Consider the following 23,849-nt stretch of genomic DNA (forward strand, 5'->3'; position numbering starts at 1 on the left):
TATATTATCAGGATATGCAAACAAGTAAATGACAGTCTTTTGGGTTGCTTATTCATGCTCTTCACAGTATTGCGACAGCTTCATAGGAAAGATGTTTAGGTTGGCAGGATAGGTGTGTCATGATGAATTAGCATGATACAGAGAAAATTATCCATATTTCTTGGTTGATATTTGCCATTCATTGATAAGTACATCCAAAAAGGTGGAAGCACTGTTCATTGAATACAGATATAGGCAATACTATTAGGGAAATGTTGTAGCTTCTCGAGCATTTTTTTTCTTTCTCCCTATACCTTATTCTCTAGAGGAACAACATATCTGCTACACCTTCATTCACCAGATCCTGCATAGCTGATGCTTATTTGTGGAAGATATTGAAGAAACAACCTCATGTTAATATTCACATATATACACACACGCGTGCGCGTGCATGTATGTGTGTGTGTGTGTGTGGAATGTCATTCATACTTCCATCCAGGGAATGACAGTTCTTGTTACCAACATGAGAAATGTCTTGATGAGTTGATGCATACTCTGAATGTGTGTTTCAGTAACCTGAAATATATACTCTTCATTTTTGTATATTTTTTTACAGCCAGGCTAAATATTAAATATAACAGTGGAGACTGTAACAAACTATTACTATACCAAGAAATAGTTTGTTACAGTGGAAAGTTTACCACGGTGAGAACTGACTTTAGTGTACTCTGTCCTACACTTGATTTATCATCATACCATTTTTTGATATGTTCTTCAGCTGTAATTACTGAAGTATAAACTCTATGCTTGCTATATAAGGCCCCAATGTTTGTTTCAACATTTTAATAATTTGTCTTAGCTTTTCAAGCAGCAAAGTTGGAAACTTACTCTGTCTTAATCTCGTTACGAGATTAAGACAGAGAGTAAGTTTCCAAGCATTAAAAAACATTCTCAAACATTTTGTTTTCGAAATTCTTGTTCGTAGTTGAGCAGTTATGAGTGAGAAAAGGAAACACGAAAGAGTTGAAGGACGTAAGAAACCTAAATGATTAACAATAGAACAAAAGCTTAAAATAATAGGTGTCATGAAGATAGTGCATCCTTTGCTAAAACTGCATGTGACAAAGAAATGGATGAATCATCAGTACAACTATGCTGCTTGAAAAGCTAAGAATGAATTATTAATGTAATATGTAATAAACATAATTTCCTTTCTGATGAAATTACAATAAATTCGTGTGATTTATTTTATACTAATTATAAACTGCATTGCAGTGAAACCTGTCATTAGAAACCACGTTATGCGAGGCATTGCCACACACACAGTGCTGGAAAATGGTGATATATATTTCACCACCCTTTTCTGGAATATACCTCATTTTTAATTAGTTAGGTTTAGAATTTATTTTTAATATTCTTATTAAAATGATTACTAATTATGGTGAGAAAACCACTCCACTGACATGTGTTAGTGATTAGGCAAATTTAAAAGATGAACCTGTATAGTTAGAAGTCAGGTAGATAGTTAATAGCTTTCATCAACTGGTACAACATCAACACCTTGCTTACTGAACATCTCAAGTAGCATAAAAACATTTGATTTCCAAAACAAGATAACCAGTTCATTTAATCCTGTGCATAAACACACATACACACAGCTAATGTTCTTTAGGTTAATGAACTTTTGTGAAGAGAAGTGATGTAAAATAAACTAATAATAAATTAAGTAATGAAGCGAAATAAGCAGTGGTACACATCTGACTTAAATCTATCGGACATGCCACTACACATTCACAGACGTTCTATAAAATGCTCTTTTTCTTTTAACTGTAAATGTATTATTTATTTATTTTACTAGGAGTAAAATCATAAGTTTTTGAAAAGAATCAAAGTTAAACTCTCAAATGTTTCAATTTATTCAATAGATCGTTGAATAAGCAAGGTAGTCACACAAAACACCAAACTAGTTCAGCATTTTACCTGATGCATACCAAAATTACAGAAAACAGTGCTCGTGTGAATCTGAGAGTTAGGCTTAAAAATAAAACAATTAGTCTTTGACCAATTGTTTTATTTCTAGCCTAACCAGAAGAGAACAACAACATAGAAATTCCTGGCTAAAATCAATGCCAAAAACCATATTAAAACCGAAGATATTAGAAATTGGACACAATTAGTGTTCAAGAAAAGAAACAATCTGGAAGTGTTGTCATTTAAATAGAATGGAAGAAAAAGATTAATACAATTGGTGTTGAAGCAGAAATAACCCAGAGAAAGACAATACTCTAGGTAGAATGATTACCTAAAATTTAAGACAGAAATCCAATTTTTTGCCTTTTTTCTTCTTAATGTAGATTCTACGTATGAGAGGTTATTATTATTATTATTATTATTATTATTATTATTATGTGACACTTTCAGGGAGTCCAAAAGACTCATCGAGGGAGTGTGCCAACAGCATCGAATGATTGTTTCCCTTCCAACTACTAACCACGCCCAAACTTGCTTAACTTTTTTAGTGAGCAATTAGTAGCAGAGGCTCTATCAATCGACCAACCTTTGCTGGCAAAGGTTGGTCAATACAAATAAAGTGGGTAATAGGTTATAAACCTATTACCCACTGAATATCATGGGCTGGGTTAAGGGTTAGATGATATGGAAAACCTATTCTCGAGATTAAACCTGGAACTTTTTCAAGCTTCCAGTAAGCAGGGTGATTGTCTCACACTGAGCAATGAAATTCATTTACCATCTAAAAGCATTGACAAATATTCACCCATGCTTGAAGTAGGATTCGAATCTTACTTCACCCCACTAGATGGAGAGTGTATCATGGGCTGGGTTAAGGGTTAGATGATATGGAAAACCTATTCTCGAGATTAAACATGGAACTTTTTCAAGCCGTTTCAGGCTTCCAGTAAGCAGGGTGATTGTCTCACACTGAGCAATGAAATTCATTTACCATCTAAAGGCATTAACAAATATTCACCCATGCTTGAAGTAGGATTCGAATCTTACTTCACCCCACTAGATGGAGGTACTATCTGCTTGGCCAACTAGGCCAGTCAAATTGCTGACTAACAAATAAACTATAAAAGAAAATTAGTGATAGAAGGATACTAATGGAATCATAACTGTTTTGGACAATTATGGTATCTTGTAACACCCCTTGGGTATACCAGGAAATAATGATCATAACAACATCAAAAGAAGACGTATTACTAGATAATTAAATTTCCTTTGCAAAGGTACTTCTAAATGTTTATCATCTTTCAGAGGATTCCAATTGAGGTCTTTCTAATTTCTTTCTTGTTGCTAAAAGCAATAATTATTATTAAACTATTGCATAACAGCAGCATCACATTCACAGTGAGGCAAAATACAAAAACAAATCAAATATAATTGATATTTGGCTACTGTTAGATCACACATTAATTATTTATAATCCAATCTAAGCAGCTTATATTTTGCAGTTTGTATGTGTGTGAAAAATAAGTAGAGTCTATGAAAAGATGCTAGGAGTTTCTGATCATATCAATCCATTGCTATCTTTAATATCTCCCCCCCCCCCCCAATGGAAATGATGTCCAGTGAAAACAGCAACATATATTGTAAATATTATAAGAAAAAATAATCTCGAAATATTTTGAAGTATACTTAAGCACTTCTGAATACTCAAGGCAATGATCTATGTTACTGGGCTTAATAATGATCACTTTACAATATTAAAAATTAATTGGCTGCTATTTAAATAGGAAAGATAATATACAAATTCACTAGCAAAACTGATTTTAATAATTTGTTTTTGTACAAGAAATCTATGTAGTTTTTAGAAATCTGAAAATTATTGAAAAAAACAACAACAAAAAACAGTGAATGAAATTCAATGTTACAGTAATGGAGGGGAGCAAAAGGAGCTACAGTGCATCTTTACCAGCCAGTTTAGTGTAGTCCTTACAAAGCTAAAGAAGAGAGGAGGAGAGGAGTTTTATTGTCAGTGCATGAGAAATGACACTATGATCTAGACTCACCATACATAAATACACAAAGGAATGGCTAAAGTCTCCCACTTAGATAATTCTGTAGAAATGTTTACTGAAACAGTTTTGCATATGCTTTTCTTTCTTTTGCCTTGTATGCCTGAATTTCTCCTTTTACTGCAGCAATCTCTGCCATGATAGCTAGATAAAAAGAGTGTACAAGATATAGACTATCTAGCTTCTCCACAAATATATCATCACAATTACTCATGTTATTTCTGAACAAGAAAGTAATTGCTATGTTTAATATGGAATATAGTAGCAGAGTCAGCTCAATGTTTTGCAGGGTTTTTGAAATACAAATATAACAATATTTTGGTTTCTGAAAAATAATTTCATGCAACTCCAGTTTGTTAATAGACATATAAATGTATTAAGTAAAGGTTAGGAAATGGAGCTGCACATGTATAGCCAACCTGTAAGGCAAGAAATTGTTTATTTACAGATCAAAATATTATATTAGAGATGACAAGCAAGCATACCTGAAATTCTTGAAGGCAAAGATTATTGCATATTTGTGAAAAACTTTCTTAGGTACATGAGGGGCCAAAATAGGGTGAAATTGGAAATGCAGCAGGTGAAGAACCAATAAACTTACTATATGATTATATAATAGCAGGAATAAAACACAACGAAATAAAAACACCCATCATTTTTTTTTTTATTTCATTTCATGCTTAGCCTTTTTAATTCATAAAGAGGCTAAGAATTTAAAAAAAAAAAAAAATCCTGTAAATATACACATTCATATTGCCGGCTTGTCATGGATATTACAAATTATAATTCTTATTTTATTCATGCTATTTATTGGTTCTTCACCTACATTATTTCCAATCTCAAAATATTTTGGTCCAACAATAAGTTCACCATTAAAGTTCAATAAGATGTATCTAATTAGAAAGTTTTCACAAATATGGCAATTATCTTTGCCCTCAAGAATTTTCACTGCTTTTTTGTCATTATTCTCACATTTAAAATTTTAATCTATACATAAACAATTTCTCCAAGACTTCTCTCCCTCCCTCCCCCACCCACATAGACCACAGCTTCTGTTCTAAGATCCAGATACTTGTTGTGATCTTGTTACAAAAATTATCTGTGTTGTAATAAGGGCCTTCATTCCCCTACTATGTTCAAAATTTCTACCCAATATCCAAGCTATGGTTTTCCCAAAAATATACAAAGGCCATTCAAGATTTATTGTAAGTAGCTTCAAACAAAACCTTCAGTTTAATTTACAGCCTACGCTGAAGCCTGTAACACTTGCAAAGCTATTATTAACAAGGCTAAGTCTGACTAAAAAAGGGATAAATGTAAAAACTTATTTGCTGTGTCAGTGACAGCCATGGCTTTTGATTACTTTCCAAAGCTGCTGGGTGAAACTTCTGTCCACCTGTGTTCCCACCACACTCTCTATCTCCAACTCATGCATATGACCAAGGTAAATCATCTTTTTCACCGAGAGCTCAGCATTGCATGCTGCCTGTGGCCTTCTACCAGACATACATAAAAGGAATCTTGAATAACCTGGATATCAAAAAACTTCTGGTCCTAAGGGTATCCCTACAACTGTGTTCAAGGGATGTGCACCTGAACCTGTTCTTTGTCTATACACTATATTATTCTCAGCTGACAATCTACCCTGCAGCATGAAGCAAGCCAATTCAAATAAAGGGAGGTAATAAAGTTAAATCATTACCTCCCATTTTTGAATCGGAAAACCATTATGAAGCTATTAACCTATTGTTCTCACCTCAGTGTTGTCTAAAGAAATGGAGAATATCATCATCATGATCACCAATACAAATTTAAAATCAAGATTTACAGATCTCCTTGCCTACTTCTGGAGCCCTCAATGCTAAATTCTATCAAATGCCTTGGAAATGTCAAGTGCAACAGTATAGGCATTGCGAGCTTTACAGCAAATTGTCTTCTTCCTTCCTTTGTAAATTAATTGCCAGTTTCCTTCTCTCTTCTCATTTTCCAACCAATGTAAGTGGTTCCTCATTGGCTTTGTTATTTCACCCATCCTCTTCTTCATATATATAAATGACTTTTTATCACTGATCTCAAACCCTTTTCATAGTCATGCTGATGACAGCACTCTCCATTCATCCTACTTATATGACAAAGCCGGCAATGCTCAAGCCTCTCAAGCTTCAAGATCGACAATGTGTCTTAAAACTGATTTCCACGATGCGTCCAATACACAGTTTGTCTTTTTTTTTCCTTAGTTCTTCTTCTTCCCTTACCTTTGCTAATGCTCACCTCAACATTAGAGACCAGATCTTTCTTCTCAAAGTGAGTCTTATTCCGAATCTTTCTGCATAATTACATCATTTCTATAACATTGTTAGCTTCCAAAAAAACTTGGCATCTGCCAAGATCGCTCTAACTTTGGAATAATGCTCTCAACATTTGGAATGGCATGCCTAAAACCCTTCTAAAAATTCTTGATGCTGTTCAGAACAAGGAGGTTGGTTGAGCGATGCCCCTCCCCCTTTATGTTTCTTTTGCATGCTCTTTTCAGCCTGTCTCAAAGATTGTCAGGTTCTGCATTGTCTCTCTTCTACAGATATTTCCATAGATGCCTGAGCAGAACTAGAATCTATCATGTCTCCATTTCTGATAAACCAACAGCAACAGCTGCCCAACATCCTTTTACAGGTGAACTGCTGATTCATCAAACCTGATACATCCATTCATTTTTCATTTTATCACTTTAGTGGAACAGCCTTCTCCATGAAATATTGTCCAAAGATTATAAATTCCAGCTCTAAAAGATTAACAGATTATTTTGGTCTTGACCCTGGTCCCTCATCCCCTCACACATGGCATTTATTTGCTATAGGCCTTATGGATTAGCTACACAGAATAGCTCCATTTTTCACCAAGGTTTTAACTAAAACATGCCTACAAGAATAATAAAATTACCATAATAAAAATTATAATGTTAGCATACATGTTTTAATCATTTTATTTTATTTATAACAAGTTTAATGAAAAGAGATATATCATAGAAAAAGACACTTATTGATTTAAATACTAATCTGTTTTTTCATAGAAATATTTACTCAAATAAAATCAACACCTTGTTCTGTTGACAACATGGAAAGTCCTACAACTGACTGTTACTGTAGTAACTTGCTCACAATAATTAACTACCCTTCTGGGTAGTTAATTATTGTGAGCGAGTTACTACATGGTTGCTAATGCTGTGGAGCCAATGCTCCACATCATTAGCAACTATGGTATTTTAAAAAAAAATTATTATAACAAAGTTGTTACTATTCTTTTGGTCTCCAATAGTTTACAACAGTGACCAATTCTAATTCTAATAACCATTATACACAAACTTAGATATCATCCAATCTTTGGCTTTTCATGAAGGAGACAAATCTTACCATCAAATCACTTTCTTTCTTGACCTCTTCTAAAATGACAGCAATATCCATTAACAGCCAGTTTCTACATTACATAGCATATAATAGCAATACTGTAGCAAACAACACTACAACAAATTACCGAAAAGTCCCCAAAAAAACACTATAGGTACAGTGCCATACTAAAAGAAATTCACTACAGCAAACTCTCTACTATAAGAAATTATTTTGTGGTCCTATGAGTTTGCTTATAGTGAGAATAGACAATATATGACAGCCTCTTACCTATTCATGATGACCAGTAAGGATTCTGCTAATTAAGTTTTACAGAATTTCTTCTAATAGTTCAGAGAAACTTATGTAATCACTCGATATTTACAGTGTATTTGAATGAAATCAGCATAAAGCCCACTTCTCATGTTTCTTCCCACCTTTTGCAACAGGATGTCAGTTTCTTCTCTAGTTGGCCATTGTAATTGAGAGTTAACTTTTTATATTCAGCCCACTCTAATATTGGAATAGTCCAAAGTTCTGTTTTTGTAGACAATTCTTTTCCTTTTATGAGGTCCAATTAAAAATACCAGATAGAATTTTCTGGAGGGAAATGAAATCATTTACAAATTGCTTTCCATTATCTCTTAAGTATGACCCTCCTGATGATGAAGTGCTTCCAGCAGCCTGTTTGTTTCAGTATTGACTGCATCTTCTTTAACAACTATTCCAAATGAAACTGTCAGGTCAGATGGATCAAAGCTCTATTTTTTTCTATCCTTTCTTCATGAACACTTGTTCTAGTTCAGATTTCTTTTTTTCTAAATTTCCTATCTGGTCTCACAATCTATTCCATGGCCTCTCACCCTTAATTTTAATTTCCCTAATGTCCACATTTTTTCTTGTTTTTGCCAACATTGTCCTTAAAGCTTTCATTTCCATTGTTCGTATTCTACTTATATAAAATACAGGTGTCCCTCGCTTTACTCGATTAATTGGTTCTATGAAATAATCGTGTAACACGAAATCGCATAAAGTGAGTTGAATTTAGCATGGGTGAGATAGGGATTTCTTCAGAAGGATAAAAAAATGAAAACTTTACTGACTGTTACGGTAGCAAAAGCCACACCTGTGAGCAAAAGAAATTTTAATGAATGAATTATTTAAACTTATAAACAAAACACACAAATTTCATCGAGATTGAACACTTGCTGAGGCAAATAACAATGTTCCTGAATTACAGTTAGAAATTTTGCTGAAAAGTTCTCAGCAGCAACAATATCAGCTCCCACAGCCTCACCAGTCAGCTTGAGATTATGGAATCCATGTCACACCTTGAAACGTTCAAACCACCAAGCGCTTGCAGCAAAAGATTGCACTTTAGGATCAGGATCTATAGCATTCAAATCATCAAACTAACTTTTTGCTTTAGCCTGGATAATATAGGTGGATAACGGAACAGCACGTTGATTTTCGTGTTCAATCCATTGGGCCAACATCCTGTACAATTTTTGCATAATTGGTGCCCTTATCTGTGTTATCTTAGTTGTCGACATTCTCGTCGCACTTTTACAATTTTCTTTTATTTTCTCTGCTTGATTTCTTATTGGTCTTAAAGTTGATTCTAAAATTCCTGTAGCTCTGACTATGTCGACTGTGAGCTCATTACGTTTATACCTCTTTATAACTTCAAATTTTTTCTCCAGTGTTATAGCTTTTCTCTGTTTTTTACATCTTGGAAGTATTTTAATCACAATTACCTCTTTTTTCCATAATGTTTGCATTGCAGAAGACATGCAGCACGATGTCGGCTTGTCAAAGCAGTGCACACACAGTCACATGACCATGCACAGGGTGACTGCAAAATTGCTACTGGTTGCAATTTTTTAAATTAACTTTTTAAAATCACGTTATAGCGAAACTGTGTAAAGTGAGATTGCGTATAATGAGGGATACCTGTACAAACGTTAGCTTCTTGTTCTGTCCGTCTCCCCCATTCCATGAAAAAATCCTATTTAACTGTTAACTCTTACCAAGTTATATGTCTCAATTGTATCCCCCCCCCCCCCATCCTATGCAGGAAAATTTGTATTTCCTCAGTATTCATTCACAGCAGCCGATATTTCAGCCACCAGACAATGACCCTGGTCAATCTTCTATGGATCCTTTTTGCAAGACTTCAGGATTTTTCCAGTTTTTGAACAAAGAAAAAATAAAGATAAATGTTGATCTCCCAACAAATTCCCCTCAAACTGCATGAGTTACATAAATCTGAAAAAATACAGGTGGAAATTCCTGTTAATCTCCTGCAATTGAAATGTCATATGATCTAAAATCTGGAAGAGGAAGTGCTAGATCCGGAATTAGAACTAATACATAACTGTATCTCATGTGGCTTATGAAATGGCACCATGTGACATGATATGGCTGTCATGTTGTACTGAAAACTAAGCTAGGCTTAATTTTCTTAATATATATATACTAGGCTTAATATATATATATATATATATATATACATTTTTTTTTTTAAACTCCTGATAACACACACACACACACACACACACACACACACACACACACACACACACACACACACACACACACAGTGACAAATATTCGAGGCCAAATTACTTCCTGTTGTAGTATTTCTTTGCTTATGTAAATTCTTTGTAAGCCAAATCATTAACATACAATGTATTCATGATTTATAGAAGAGAAATACTAAAACCATTTATTTATCTACATTCACCATATAGTTTAACTGTAGTTTTTCCATACTTCACATAGCAGTCCCTGTCTTATAAATATTTTCCATGTATCCCCTTTCTTTCATTACTTAATTTTCATAAGAAACTACCATAATTCAGTATTTATCTAAATTTAAGAAAGCTAGAGATTCTATGACTAAGCACAGGTATGACTTGGTTTACAACATGGTTAGGTTCCTGCATAAAATGAAGCAGTATAAATTGAAGCAAAAATATAATAGGAAAATATGTAAATACATTACGTTCCATTCCAAGATTTTCAGTAATCAACACAAAATACTTGAAACATGTTTTATTATATGAAATTTACATATTAAAGACTGTATAATGTTTAAGAAAATTTACTGCTGTAAAAATGATAGAATAGATGTCTGTTTGGTTTTTCTTCTTTTCTTTCTGATAACTTATAGTATGACTGTAGAACTGCCTCAATTCCTCTCTTAAGGGTTGAGCTCCGCTCCCAGTTGGGATCATTGCTACAGAAGATCTTACATCACTTATTAATAATAGCAGTAGCCTCTTGCACCAATACTGACTGCTGATTGGGAAGATTGCTTTGTGGTCTCAGCATTTTTTATTATGATCGTTACAGTTGGTGCTAAATTGAAAGCATGACACACATCTGACTGAGTTTCACCTATTTCCATTTACTGAATAACTTTCATTTTTTCTTTGATTGTCAATGATTTACATTTCTTTTTAATATAAATTTTAGGCCATAGTTTAATAATTTATTACAGTAATCTACCATTTATCATTTATCCAATCTCTGAAACAGTGATCATTCAAAGATTTGAACGGTAGGTCAATTGATCCCTGAAATTGCGCTTTCCTGCAATACAATACTTTAGTATTCCTGTGCAGTCAGCTGAATTTAAACACATTTTTGTATTTTCCCTTAAACACTATATATCATTCTTTATGTTAAACATACCAAGCTATTTTAAACTTGGTTTTACTCCATTTCCCAAGTAAGCAAACAGACAAAAAAGTCAAATTTGCACCGGCACGTATTGGAAGTCTAGCTGACTCTCAAAGTATTGCAAGTCAAGACAACTCATGGTAAAAGTAGAATAAGCTCTGATCACTATTCTTAATATTTACCCTTAATGCACAGCACATCTCCTGGAGATGTATGATGCTTTGTATTAAAAGCAAGGGGCGACTACCCAGACCGGTTTCGACCTTATGAATAAGTAAAGCCGTCTCTAAAAATTCGGACGATCCCTAGGCCACGCAATTGTGGGATCATCATACATCTCCCTCAGGAGATGTATGATGATCCCACATGTATGTATTAAAGGCAAGGGGGCCACTACCCAGACTGGTTTCGACCTTTATTGTGGTCTCATCAGTGGGAGACAGGCTAGAAATACCAAGATTTTAGTAATACAAAGCTTATAAGTATTTTACCAGAACAAGTTACCATAAGGTGTTTTAACCTTATTAAATAAAAATCTCTGGAACACTTTATGGTAACTTGTTCTGGTAAAATACTTATAAGCTCTGTATTACTAAAATCTTGGTATTTCTAGCCAAGCTCCCACTGATGAGACCTCAATAAAGGTCGAAACAGGTCTGGGTAGTGGCCCCTTGCCTTTAATACATAGCATCATACATCTCCTCAAGGAGATGGGCTGTGCATTAAGGGTAACTATTAAGAATAGTGATCAGAGCTTATTCTACTTTTACCATGAGTTGCCTTGACTTGCACTACCTTGAGAGTCAGCTAGACTTCCAATACGTGCAGGCGCAAACTCAACTTGTTTGTCTGTTTGTTTACTTGGGAAATGGAGTAAAACCAGGTTTAAAATAGCTTGGTATCTTTAACATTTATTATACCCAAGGTAAAATATTTTCTACACACACATATATATATATATATATATGTGTAGAATTATGCTAAACTGCAAATATAGTATTAAATGAGTAATATAATGGAAAAAAAATCATAACATTTTCAGTTAAAAAACGTATGGCATCTTAATCAAATTCATCATTTTTTGTTTTGAATGACATCCTAATAGATGCAATCCTGATTTATTTATATATGTCGTCTCTTGTTTGCATTTACTTAGCTATGGTGACATCGATGTTTATCCTCCTTTTGTCAGTTTGCTATTTTACAGTGTAGACTCTCACGTTTGCTTTTAGTTGGCCAAGAAATATTGATGTTTATTCTGACTTCCTAAATTTAGCAAAAGTAAAGATTTCAAGCATTTATAAGTATGGTCATTTTTGCCATTTGTGTGCCATGCTATGTGAAGAAATTTCATAGTACATACATTGTTTGCTGTATGTTAAAAATCTGGCTATTTGTTATTCCTTTCTAAATTGAGTTCATTAATTTCAGAAATGAAAAATTGAGGCATCGATGCTTACGGCCAATTTCTGTATTCCACATTTGTATACCACAGAACTAAAAAAAAATATAATTTTTTTAAACATAGTTTCATTCCTGTTAACTATGGAAAATTTATCTATTTCTTCATAAATCCATAGGCTGTATATTTTAAAAACATTTTTTCTATTCATTTTTTAAAATGCGTGGAAATGAAACATTTTTTTCCATAAATGATTTACTCATCATTTGGTGCTACATGTAAATGCACACGTGGAGGACAATTAACTTTTGATTTCAGAATCATTTTGCTGGAATGTACACAATGCTATTGACTGATGTTAATCAGTCTTATACATTGGTCTAGGTCAGTGGTTTTTAATCGGTGTTCCGCGAACTGGTTACAAGTGTTCCGCCAGTGAAAGATGTCACATGACACAGTTCTGAGTGTAATTGGCTACTCTGAATTAAAATGTTGATGGAATTATTTCCGTTAAAACAGAACAATTAATAATATTGAAAGAAAATATTTCAAGTTACTTTCCTTCCTTAAATACAAACAATTATGACTGAATACGAAATCCATCTGGCACAGTTAATACATCGAGTTGAGAATTTTCGTTACAAGAACAATTAGTTACCTTGTCAATGGATCGTACTCTAAAAATGAAATTCTCTGAAATAACTCTTGAGGAATTTTGTATTTTTGTCAAGCCAAATACTCAGCTATCCACAAGAGCACTGAAAATTTTGTTACAGTTTTCAACGTCATATTTGTGTGAACTCAGTTTCTCAATATTAACCCATATAAAAAATAAAAGCATGAAAGCCTTACTAATATTGACAAAGAGATGAGAAGAACTATATCACATATTAGACCTGATATTGCTGAAACCTGCAAAAGCCGACAAGCTCAAGTATCATATTAAAATAGGTTCCATTTTTATAAAAGGCAAGTCCATGCATATTTTTATTGTTAGTTTAATGACCCTAATGTTTTTGGTGTTCCCCCAAATTTTTCTTATAATCAAAAGTGTTCCATGACTTTGAAAAGGTTAAAAACCATTGCTCTAGGTCAGAGGTCTCCAAACTATGGCCCGCAATATGATTTTATCTGGTCCGCCAATTGGACAAATTTTTCAATAAGAATCCGCAAAAAAAAAAGCCAAAAAAAACCCGGGGTGTTGATAGATTTCAAATGCATTAATTAAAATTGTTTTCAAAATATATTCCCGAATAGCAAAAAGTAACCGTAATCAATCCAAGTTACGGTCTTTCTGACTGTAAAAGGGCGGTTAAAATGGACTAACGAAGAAAAAAAATTAGAATTTTACAAAATTTTACAAGCAAATTTCTTCAAATTTTCTTGTAAATTTATCTCTATTTTTGGAATAACGTATCTTTGCGAACAAACTTTTCCCCGAATGAAATATATCAAGTCAAAATACAGGGCAAATTTATCTGATGAACATTTGAAATCGCTACTTGTAGATGCACTTCAAAATTTGAACCTGAGTTTAATAAGATTTTAAAAACACAAACACAGTTACATCATTCACATTAATGGTTTTATTATAATTTGTGATAAAAATATGAGAATTTGCTGATAGTGTTCGTTGTCATTAATATACGATAATTTAATCTCACATACCCTGTAATCAGTTTTTATCTGCTTTCAATAAAACTCATATACAGGGTGTTCGGGATAAATTTGACAGTTTCGTAAGGAAAAAGAAAATCTTCTTTGTATCTATTAAATTTAATGAATTGACAAAAAAACATTACAGGCAGAGTTAATTACAATACTATCAACAAGATTTACTCAAAATAACCACCATTAGCATCGATCACAGCTTCAATTCTGCTTCGGAACCTCGAACAAGCTGATGCTACAGTCTCCCTGGGAAGGGCTGCAAAAACTGTTTTAATTTTATCCATTAACTGGGCTTTTGTATTACTGGAAGTGCGATTGGTGTCTTTTTCAACTGCGCCCCATACAAAATAATCCATGGGGTTAAGGTCTGGGGAGTTTGGAGGCCAAACATTTGGACTGGTGAAGTCGTAGAAATTTTCAGACAACCATTTTTGACTTTTCCCAGAGGTGTGGCAAGGGGCCGAATCCTGCTGCCATACATACGGCCTACCATTGGCTACCCTTGTTATCCAGGGCTTGACTACAGTTAGCAACTCCACGAACAAAGCCCGAATTCCAATGCCAGGGTTCTTCAACACCTGTTCCTGCAGATTTGCGAGGAATTCTGCTGTACGAACGCAATCAGATCGTCTGCTAGGGATCTTTCTTCTTGCTACATCCTCGTAGTCACCATTGCAAGTCTCTAGTTCATGCCTGATTGTTTTTACTGTATTCAGGGAGCATTGGGCAGCAGTCGTAATATCCTTATTTTGATGGCGGGCACGAATCATCATGATACAAGTTATTCTCTTCCATGATTCAGGTGGGTTCCAGCTATCCATCCTTTCTGACATCTTGTATATGAATGAAGAAGGGTCCAAACTTTTAAATGAAGAGAAGTGTGTGTTAATACATGTAACTTACGGAAAAATATAATTAATTATAAATATGTCAAATTTATCCCGAACACCCTGTATCTAGTTCTAGAGTTTTTTTTTTTACTACGGCCCGCTGAACAGTGCTGAAGTACCCAATGTGTCCCTCACAGCAAAAAGTTTGGAGACCACTGCTCTAGGTAATGAAATTGATTTCTTGATCACTTTTATGTTATCAGGTATTTAATAATACAATAATGTATATAACACTATTACAATAAAATGTGTCAGAAACATTTGCACATTAAAATTATTTCATTTAAGAATGCTTATTATTATTAACTGTAGCATGAATGACTGTTTAGCAGAATTATGTAATTTTAATTAAAAGCTGCTAACATACATTATGTTTCATGAAAATGTAATTAAAGCAGTGTATATTTTACTTGTATACATATTCAAGAAATACACACTACCCAGAAGGGAGTTGTCTGTTTTGTTTTTATAAATATGAAATTATAAGATGAAACCATTTTACTCACTGAAGATTTTTAGTTTATACTTCTGCCTCTTTAACAATCAGAAATTACTGCTGTCAGTTTTAAGAGAGAGAAACCTGCTAATTAAAGCATTTGAGATGCATTAGTGTGTGGATGTTTAGAAATTTGCTAACAGAATCAGAGGATTTTCATCACAAGACCATAGTTTACACAATATTACAACTAACATTTCAGTTGGTTGTGATATTGTGTAGTTTATGCAACCTGACTACAAAATCCATGTCGATTTGACTGTACGACTGCATTCTTATCGATGTATGAAAGCTTTAAGAGTGCATAACACATCAACACTCATCTTAATTGGTCCAATGCAATTAATTGTAGGATGACTTTGAATACTTTAATTTATCAATTAATTGTAACCAAATCTGTGTAGAGTGGGGGAACAATGTGTTTGTTTTAAGATATATTAGAAAACAATAATGAAGGAGAATGCTATATTTGGTTGGTATATTTGAATTATTCAAAGGTGTAAATACATGAACCATCATTAATAAATCATGTGAGAAAGGGAAATGAAAAGGAAAGAATAAGTGTGAGTAGAAATACTTTCATTAATGGCAAACGAATTATTAATAATTAACATTTGTGTGATATGTGTGTCCTATAAGTTGCTGGGTAGAGCAAATAGCATGTAATCCTATAGTCTAGACATGAATGAGTGAATTTATGATTTGAATAATCAAAAAAAAATTACAAGGAGAGGGAAAGAGATCTGTTTGTAAAGTATAAATAACTAACCAATAGTAAACAGCCACTATATACATTTAGTAGTTTAGTTAAAAACTATAGGGAGAGGCTAATCCACTGCACTAATAATGTTGATCAGTGATTCATTCAGACATGGCAGGAATACATGTGGTTTGATGGAGCAGCAAATCATCTTGTAAAATTTGTTGTGCATGTTATGTGTATTTCTCTGGTTTATGAATATTTTGCTTAATTTTTGAATAATTTTCTTTTGTTTACTGAGACTTACTATACATTTTATGCAATAATAGGATACATAATATCCGATCATTATCGGTCCACACTTTTGGGAATCCTACATTTAAAAAAAATTTTTTTTAGCATCAGCAGCTCTTCTACCTATCAATAATAGATATCTCACATATGCTAGTATTTTGTTGTAGATCAGCAACTTCTTATAATACACAGAAGTATTCATTTTTATTCAGGAATAGATAAATTTTTACTGCATCTGTTGTTTCCAAGAATAAAAATGTCCCTATAGCATTAAAAAACTTTAAAACCTGAACAGATGCTACTACACTGTACAAGCAAGAAAATCAAGTAGCTTTGCTTATCGCTAAATACAGCAAACAGACATTTAACATCTGTATTATTACTATTCAGGAATTCAGGAACAATCAGTGTGATTAGAGACAACTCGAATGACACACTGGAAAAAAAACACTCTGCTCCTGCAGACTATGTTGCATGCATGCAAACAGAACAGATTTATTGTAGCAGCAAACAGCAACTGCTCAACGCGGAAGCAGCATACATACATACATACACTAAAGTTTTCCTTTTTTATAGCATCTTTAACCACATCAGATATAGTGCTAATGGTATCATTTTGTACTGTGGAAGAAGTTCCTTGAAATATAGTTGAATCCTTTAACTGACTTTCTAAAAGAGAATCATAATCACAGAGAACATTTAAAAATTCTATATAATTTCCTCAATTAGCTGAATCTTCACTCATCATGACCTCTCAAAGGAAGTTCTTGCTTAGCCAAATAGCATACAGCATCAATTAATCTTTTGAAATTGTCTCTATTTTTCTTTTCCTGTTTATTATGATGGGTAACTTCAATTTTTCTTTGTTTGTCAACGAAAGTGTCAACTCTTTGTTTTCCAATCATCTTAAGATTTAAAAATGACTGAACATGTGATTGGAAGCACTCATGTTTTTGCACTGCTGCTGTCAAACGATTAAGCTCGGAATGTCCATGGTTATTCCAAACACTTTTCTCTCTGGAGAATAATAAACAATGCCAAAAAAAAAGTCTTGACTGCACTTCATATCCAGTTAACCATTATACTGTATTGTATTGTGAAATAGAGAAGTGTTTCACGTACTCAGTTTTTGCATCTTTGTGCTTGCTCAGTAAATTTGGAAGAGGAGGACAAGGCTTACCTCCTTTGACTACAGTCATACAATCCTCAAAAGTTCTGGTAGAAAACGGGGTATTCATTAGATCGTTAACACTGTTTCTCATTGTAAATATGGGCAAAAAAGGTATAACTTTATGGAAAATTATATATTAATATCTATATTATATATAAAAACTTGCCTACCATGTCAGTTCACACTTCATGCACACAAAACAAATGAAATTCGGAAAACAAAAACAGCAACTCATGACAAATGATAACGTGGTCATGTTTGGAATAGCTGCTTTGGCAAATATTAATATACTTGTTAACATGCCTTATTTTATTTCTGTTGTTTTGGCCTATGAAAAAATGTGCTTAAATAGTTAGTATTTAATAGCGAGCAAAAAAGAGTTTGGAAATTTTTCAGTAGGTAAGGCTGAGGAAAAAAAAAAAACTTTGACAGACAATGTGCACATGTATAGGCGAGCATCTATGCAATAGAGGGTCAGACACACAAATTTCTTTATTATTCTACAGATACATCCTTGAGTCAAATACTAATTATTAATTACTATTTTTTTTTCAAATATTAATAATCACTTCTGATGCAGAAGTGAACTAAACTAAACTAAAATGACACATTATGTGTAATGTACACATAATGAAATTGACTCAGATTTACTTCTCATTATGCTGCTGTTTGTTTAAAATTTAAACTTTACATGCAAAATAAAAGGTTTTAGAAATGTATCGATGGCAATGGATGCAATTTCGCTACAAGCTCTGCCAATATTAGTTACAGTTCAGTCATATTAAATTCAGCCTACTAGAAGAAAACCCCTGTCCATTCCATTGAACAGTGATATTTAAAAAAGATTAATATTGGAATTGTTTTACTCGTTGCATATTTTGAAATGTGAATGCTTCTAATGCTTTCAGGCACCCAACTAATTATATATTATGTAAGAGATTGGTTTTTTGCACTGAATTTTCTCCACCACCACTACCTCCCGTGCTATCTCCATATAAACAACCTAGGTATCTTGTCAACACCCATGCTTCAAATTCATTTCTGAACTACAACTACTCTTGTACAAAATAAACAACATGCACTGCACTTTGCTTTTATAGACCACCAAGCAGGTGATAAAGAATTTATTCCCATTCTGGTAGTTATGGTTTTATTCTGTGGTTTGTTTTACCAGCACGCATGCCACTATGACCAAATTTAAAGTTATTTAATTAAATGCTTCTGGTTGTGTAAGCTGAATGTACCTATTCAAATCATTTTTTTGTATTGCAATTTTTCCTTTCTTGAAAATAATTCTCTTATTCCTGATTAAGTTACTTTTTAAGTCAAATTAGTTTAGAAAGAAAAAATATTTCTGAGAATTTCATTCTTAAACACATTTATTTATTTATTTAGCATATGGCTCTTAAACACAAAACATCAAGAATGAGATTTTGTGAATCGGGCATAAACTGAGTCATACCTGTATAAGTAAGATGTCATTTTATCATCTTCTTAAATATATTATGCTCAATAGCTTGTTACTGCCAAGTTCATGGCTTGGTCAGCTGAACAGAGAGAGAGCAGATGTATCTGCTCTCTCTGACCATTAGGCTGTTGGCTTGAATCCTGCTGCAGATTGTGAATGTCTTTAGATAGCAAATGAATTTCACTGTTCAGTGTGAGACCACAACACTTATTGGAGGCCTGAAGTAGCTTAAGTTTATGTTTGGTCTCTAGAGCAAGGTTTCTGGATTATCTAGCCCTTGGTTCATCCAGAGTACTAATGAATGATAGGTTTAGAACCATTCACGAACAAGATTTACATAAATAAAAAGTAACCTGGCTTTATATAAATCTAATTAATGACATAATGGTAATTAATTCATCTACATAATTTGCTATGTCCATTGAGAAGTGTATGTTCTCTGGTTCATTATAATTTAACGGAATGAATACAGCACAAATAAATAATTGAACACAAATTTAATTTATCCCATATTTTGTTTCAGTCACTGAGACATATTCAGGGAAACAATATTAAAATTGCAAAACATATGCGAAAATGCACAAAACAATAAGTGGAAAAATTAGACTGCAAGCCTAAAGTTCTATGAGGGGGAGGGGGTGTCCTCTATCGGTGCTTTTGGGTGGGAGGCCTAAGAATTAACGTTTCCCAAATCTTGGAAAGTTTAATACAACCATATTTATATTAAGATTTGGTTGCTGTTTTTTAAATCTGCTGCTGATTCTAAAAAAGTCTTTCAAATTTGTATTTGTTGTGGTGAAGCATAGTGGTTTTCTTCCATCTGATTTTGTGCAAGGTGTCCAAAGGCATGGTCAGCTAAACTTGATTGGCCATGCTTATGGTGGCAGATCTCCCAGTTTGAACATAATAATCGAAGTTGCAGGAGCAAGGAACTTTGTAAACACTTGGAACAGAGAGAGAGAGAGAGAGAGAAAATTGGGGGGGGGGGGCAGCCAGCTTCAGATGAGGTTTGAATGCAGTGCAGATCATACTTTTTTTTAGCGTTGTGGCTATTTTTTTATGTGTCCCAGCTATAAGGAACAATGATAATATTACTATAATCTGCATGTCGACAGGGAGGTGAGGAGATGGGAGGAATAATTCATTTGTTGATTGTTTTGGCATTATAACCATTGAATAAGAATGTCTGGCAAATAAAGGAGAGTTTAGCTGTAAGTTCAGCCTAGGTAGAACAGAGATTAGAGGCCCTATTGACAAGGGTCTTGATAACACCATATTGTTGAGAGGGAGGGGGGGGGGAATGATGGGAAAGTTTGTGTATCTACCTACCTGTGTGGGTGAGTTTTCTGTAAACTGAGAAAAAAAGAAAGAGAGGGCACCATTGGGAAGACATATGATTAGAGTATCTAGAAGATTAAGGCCATCACTGTTTTCTTTTTATATAGTGAACTGGATTCTAGAGTGTTGTCTGCTGAAATGGAGGAGGAAGTAGAATCTAACATGTCTGAGCCATATGGCCAAATAATCAGGTGTAGGAGGGGGGGGGGCCCAACAGCTGTATCCTCAGTCTGTTTATAAATGGTATCTTTCCAAGATTTTCAGAAATCAACACAAAAGACTTGAAAAATGTTTTATTTTATGAACTTGACATATTGCAAATTGCATAATGTTAAGAAGAAGAAGAAGAAAGAAATTTAGTGCTTTAGAAATGATAGAATAGATGTAGATAGAAAATTGTAATTGTTTATACAATTCAATGATATCTGGGGGGGGGACACCTTTTTTAGTAAATTTAAAGTGTCAGAAAGGATACTGGTAAAAATATATTATTATTTAAAAATAAATTTTGGATTAAAGATTTGAAATGAGTGGAATATTTTATATAGGATAAAGAATGACCAGTAAGTGGGGGAGAGTCAGTAGCATCTACTATGGAATGGAGAGGGTTATTGGGTTTATGAATTTTTGGCAATCTGTATAAATGTGAGGAGGGAGGGGGGCACTACCCTTTGGGTTTTTGTTAACTATTTCAGGAGGCCAAGCCACGGCATTTTTTAGAAGCCTTAAACGAAAACAATAATAGTAGCCTGCCTTTTCTAGATACTCTACTCACACATCTTCACCCACAAAAACATTACCACTCCACAAGCATGGCTCTAGAAGAGAAGTTTCCAATGCCAGACCAATTTGTTTATCTGCAGCTGTAGTCAAGATTGGTTAGGAACAGAATATGGATTGGAGTGATGGACATAGGATTCTTTGTTTTAGTATCAAATAACTAGATCTTGTTTTAGCAATCTACTCATTTTATGATAAGGTGATGAATGTGTTGAATAATGGCAATTCACCGCAACGATATTCTTGGGCTTTGCAAATGTATTTGATAGATCACCTCATGACAGGTTGGTGTACAAGCTGCAGAGGATGGGAATAGATATTATATTGGTTCTCTGAACGATACCAGCAAACTGTGTATGATGGAGTGATGTCTCAAAAAAAAAAAAAAAAAAAAGGTAGCATGGTGTGCCTCAAAGTTTCCTTTGGCCTCAGCTGTTTAACTTATTTGTTAATGATAATTCACATAGATTAACTAGGGATCTTGCTGATGATGCAAAGTTGGAGAGAATTATAAGTAACAATGCTAATGTTAATTCCTTTCAGGAAGATTTTAATAGACTTTAGCTTGGACAAATGAATGTGGTTGTAGTTTTATATTAATAAGTGCAAGGTGTTTGCATTTTGGGGGTGCAGATATATATATATATATATATATAAGGCTGTGTAGTGTATTGATGGAACTGCATTTTGGGAAGTGGATGATATTCAAGATCTGAAGATGATGGCTAACAGTGGACTGAAGTTTAGAGGATACTTTGAAAGCATTGTGATGTCCAGTTCAAAGACTGGACATCACATTGCTGCTATAATGAGTACACTGACATATAGGGATATTGAGATGGTTGTGTCATTATATAAAGTGCTAATCAGCTGCACTTGAGTATTGTGCTCAGATTTGGTCATTTAGTTTTCATTATGATATAGAAACATTGCAGAAGGTCCAGAGATGAGTGATGAGCTGGCCATGGAGAGTTAAAAGAATGTAAATTATAGTTTGGTGGATAGGAGGAAAAGAGGTGATATGGTTAAAACATTTCAGTTAGCGAGAGGATTTATAAAAAAAAAGTAGAAGTGCAAGGGTAAGAAAAAGGGCATCCCTGGAAGTTTTATAAGGATGTAGTGAAAAAGGATGTTAGGAGTAATTTTTTTACTCCTAACACTGTGGAAAACTGTGGATAGATGGAACTCATTACCAGAGTGCATTATGAATGCAAGGAACATTAAGGATTTTAAGGTTCAATATGTTAGTGACTGGAGTGAATGACCATGATGAGTCTACTGATGGTTGGAGGTTGGTGTGTTGATAATGATAAGATGGACTGATTTGATGAGATTAATTGTTTCTGAATGATTTGAATTAAAGCAAACCGAGATCTATATTTTGTTTTTAAGGCAGTCACTGCAGAAAACCTGATTTCACAAAGATAAGATGTTGGAAATGGCAAAAAAAATTTACTATATAATTTCATAAATTTTAAACAAAAAACAACAGGGAAAAAAAAAGATTAAAATGTTGCAAAGAAAATAAAGTGTAGACTAATTAGAGTGAAAATCAGTGAAGGAATCAGGACAAACAGTAAAAAAAAGTCAGCTATTGGAACAAACTTAACATCAGCAGAATTAAAGTCAACATACAAAGTATCTACAGAAAAGAGGTCAAACTGTTACCGAGATGAAGAAGACTAACATAGGTGACATTCTGCTAAATAATAAATATACCATGATATATTTGAACAACAGTAATAAGGGAAAGGAAAGAAGGGATAGCAATAGCATTCAACACTAAACATGACAATTAACTTCTTTGATTGGCAGCCAATTTCAAGTAGAGAGATGGGCTAATTTCAAAACGGAATTCAGAGTAGGAAATGAATCTCAGATATAATGTTTTGGGAAAATTTGAAAAAAGGCAATAATAGTGAGTACTTTCTAGAATTGTGTTCAGGACATGGACAAGTTATCACTAGTGCCATGTTCCAACATAAAAAAGAGCACAAATTGACATGTAGAGAAGATACAAAGGTGATATTATTAGCTGATTTAGAATCAGAGGGATTTCAAATAGTCAGAAATGACCACTTTGTTTTGAGAAGGTTAAAAATGATAGAATATTTTTCTTTCCTATATGATAAAAAGAAAAATATGTAAGAAAGCTTTAAAAAGAATCAAGGTCGAAGCTTTCAGAAGCAAACTGTAGAACTCAAATATACATACATCATTCAAGAAAAGTGTGTGAAAACAAGAACCAAATCTTGAGTCTCATTGACAAATTCTGAAGAAAACAATGAAGAATTCAGCCAAGGATTCATGTGGTAAACTTGTCTTCAAAGAAGCAGTCTGAAAAAAGAAGAAATCATAATGAAAATTCCTGGCAAGTAGATAAATAGGTGCCCTAAGAAAATAAGAGAAAAATGTAACTCAACTAAGTTGTACATAAAAGTAACTAAACAAACATTGTATTATCCTTGTTCTGAAGGAGGAGTGGGCCAGTTTGCCTCAAGAACTCCTGAATCACTTAGTGCTAAGCATGGTACGACATTGTGACAGCAGTATCAT

At 33.7% G+C, this 23,849-nt stretch overlaps 2 protein-coding genes across 7 annotated transcripts in view; one reads left to right on the forward strand and one right to left on the reverse strand.

Annotated features, from left to right (window-relative positions):
• The window catches only part of LOC150100692 (AN1-type zinc finger protein 2A), a 316,183-nt gene that overhangs the window by 124,806 nt on the left and 167,528 nt on the right, over positions 1–23,849 (forward strand). The gene's annotated exons all lie outside the window — the stretch shown is intronic.
• The window catches only part of Cyp40 (Cyclophilin 40), a 113,056-nt gene continuing 92,958 nt past the window's right edge, over positions 3,752–23,849 (reverse strand). The window contains exon 11 of the mRNA XM_090401814.1: positions 3,752–4,160. Within this exon, the coding sequence (XP_090257940.1) occupies positions 4,072–4,160 (89 nt within the window). The 3' untranslated portion in view covers positions 3,752–4,071. The remainder of the gene's footprint in view (positions 4,161–23,849) is intronic.

This window comes from Typopeltis vanoorti, chromosome 12 (assembly GCF_054136105.1).
Source record: "Typopeltis vanoorti isolate ZY-2024b chromosome 12, IOZ_Tvanoo_1.0, whole genome shotgun sequence".
Classification (NCBI taxonomy): domain Eukaryota; kingdom Metazoa; phylum Arthropoda; class Arachnida; order Uropygi; family Thelyphonidae; genus Typopeltis; species Typopeltis vanoorti.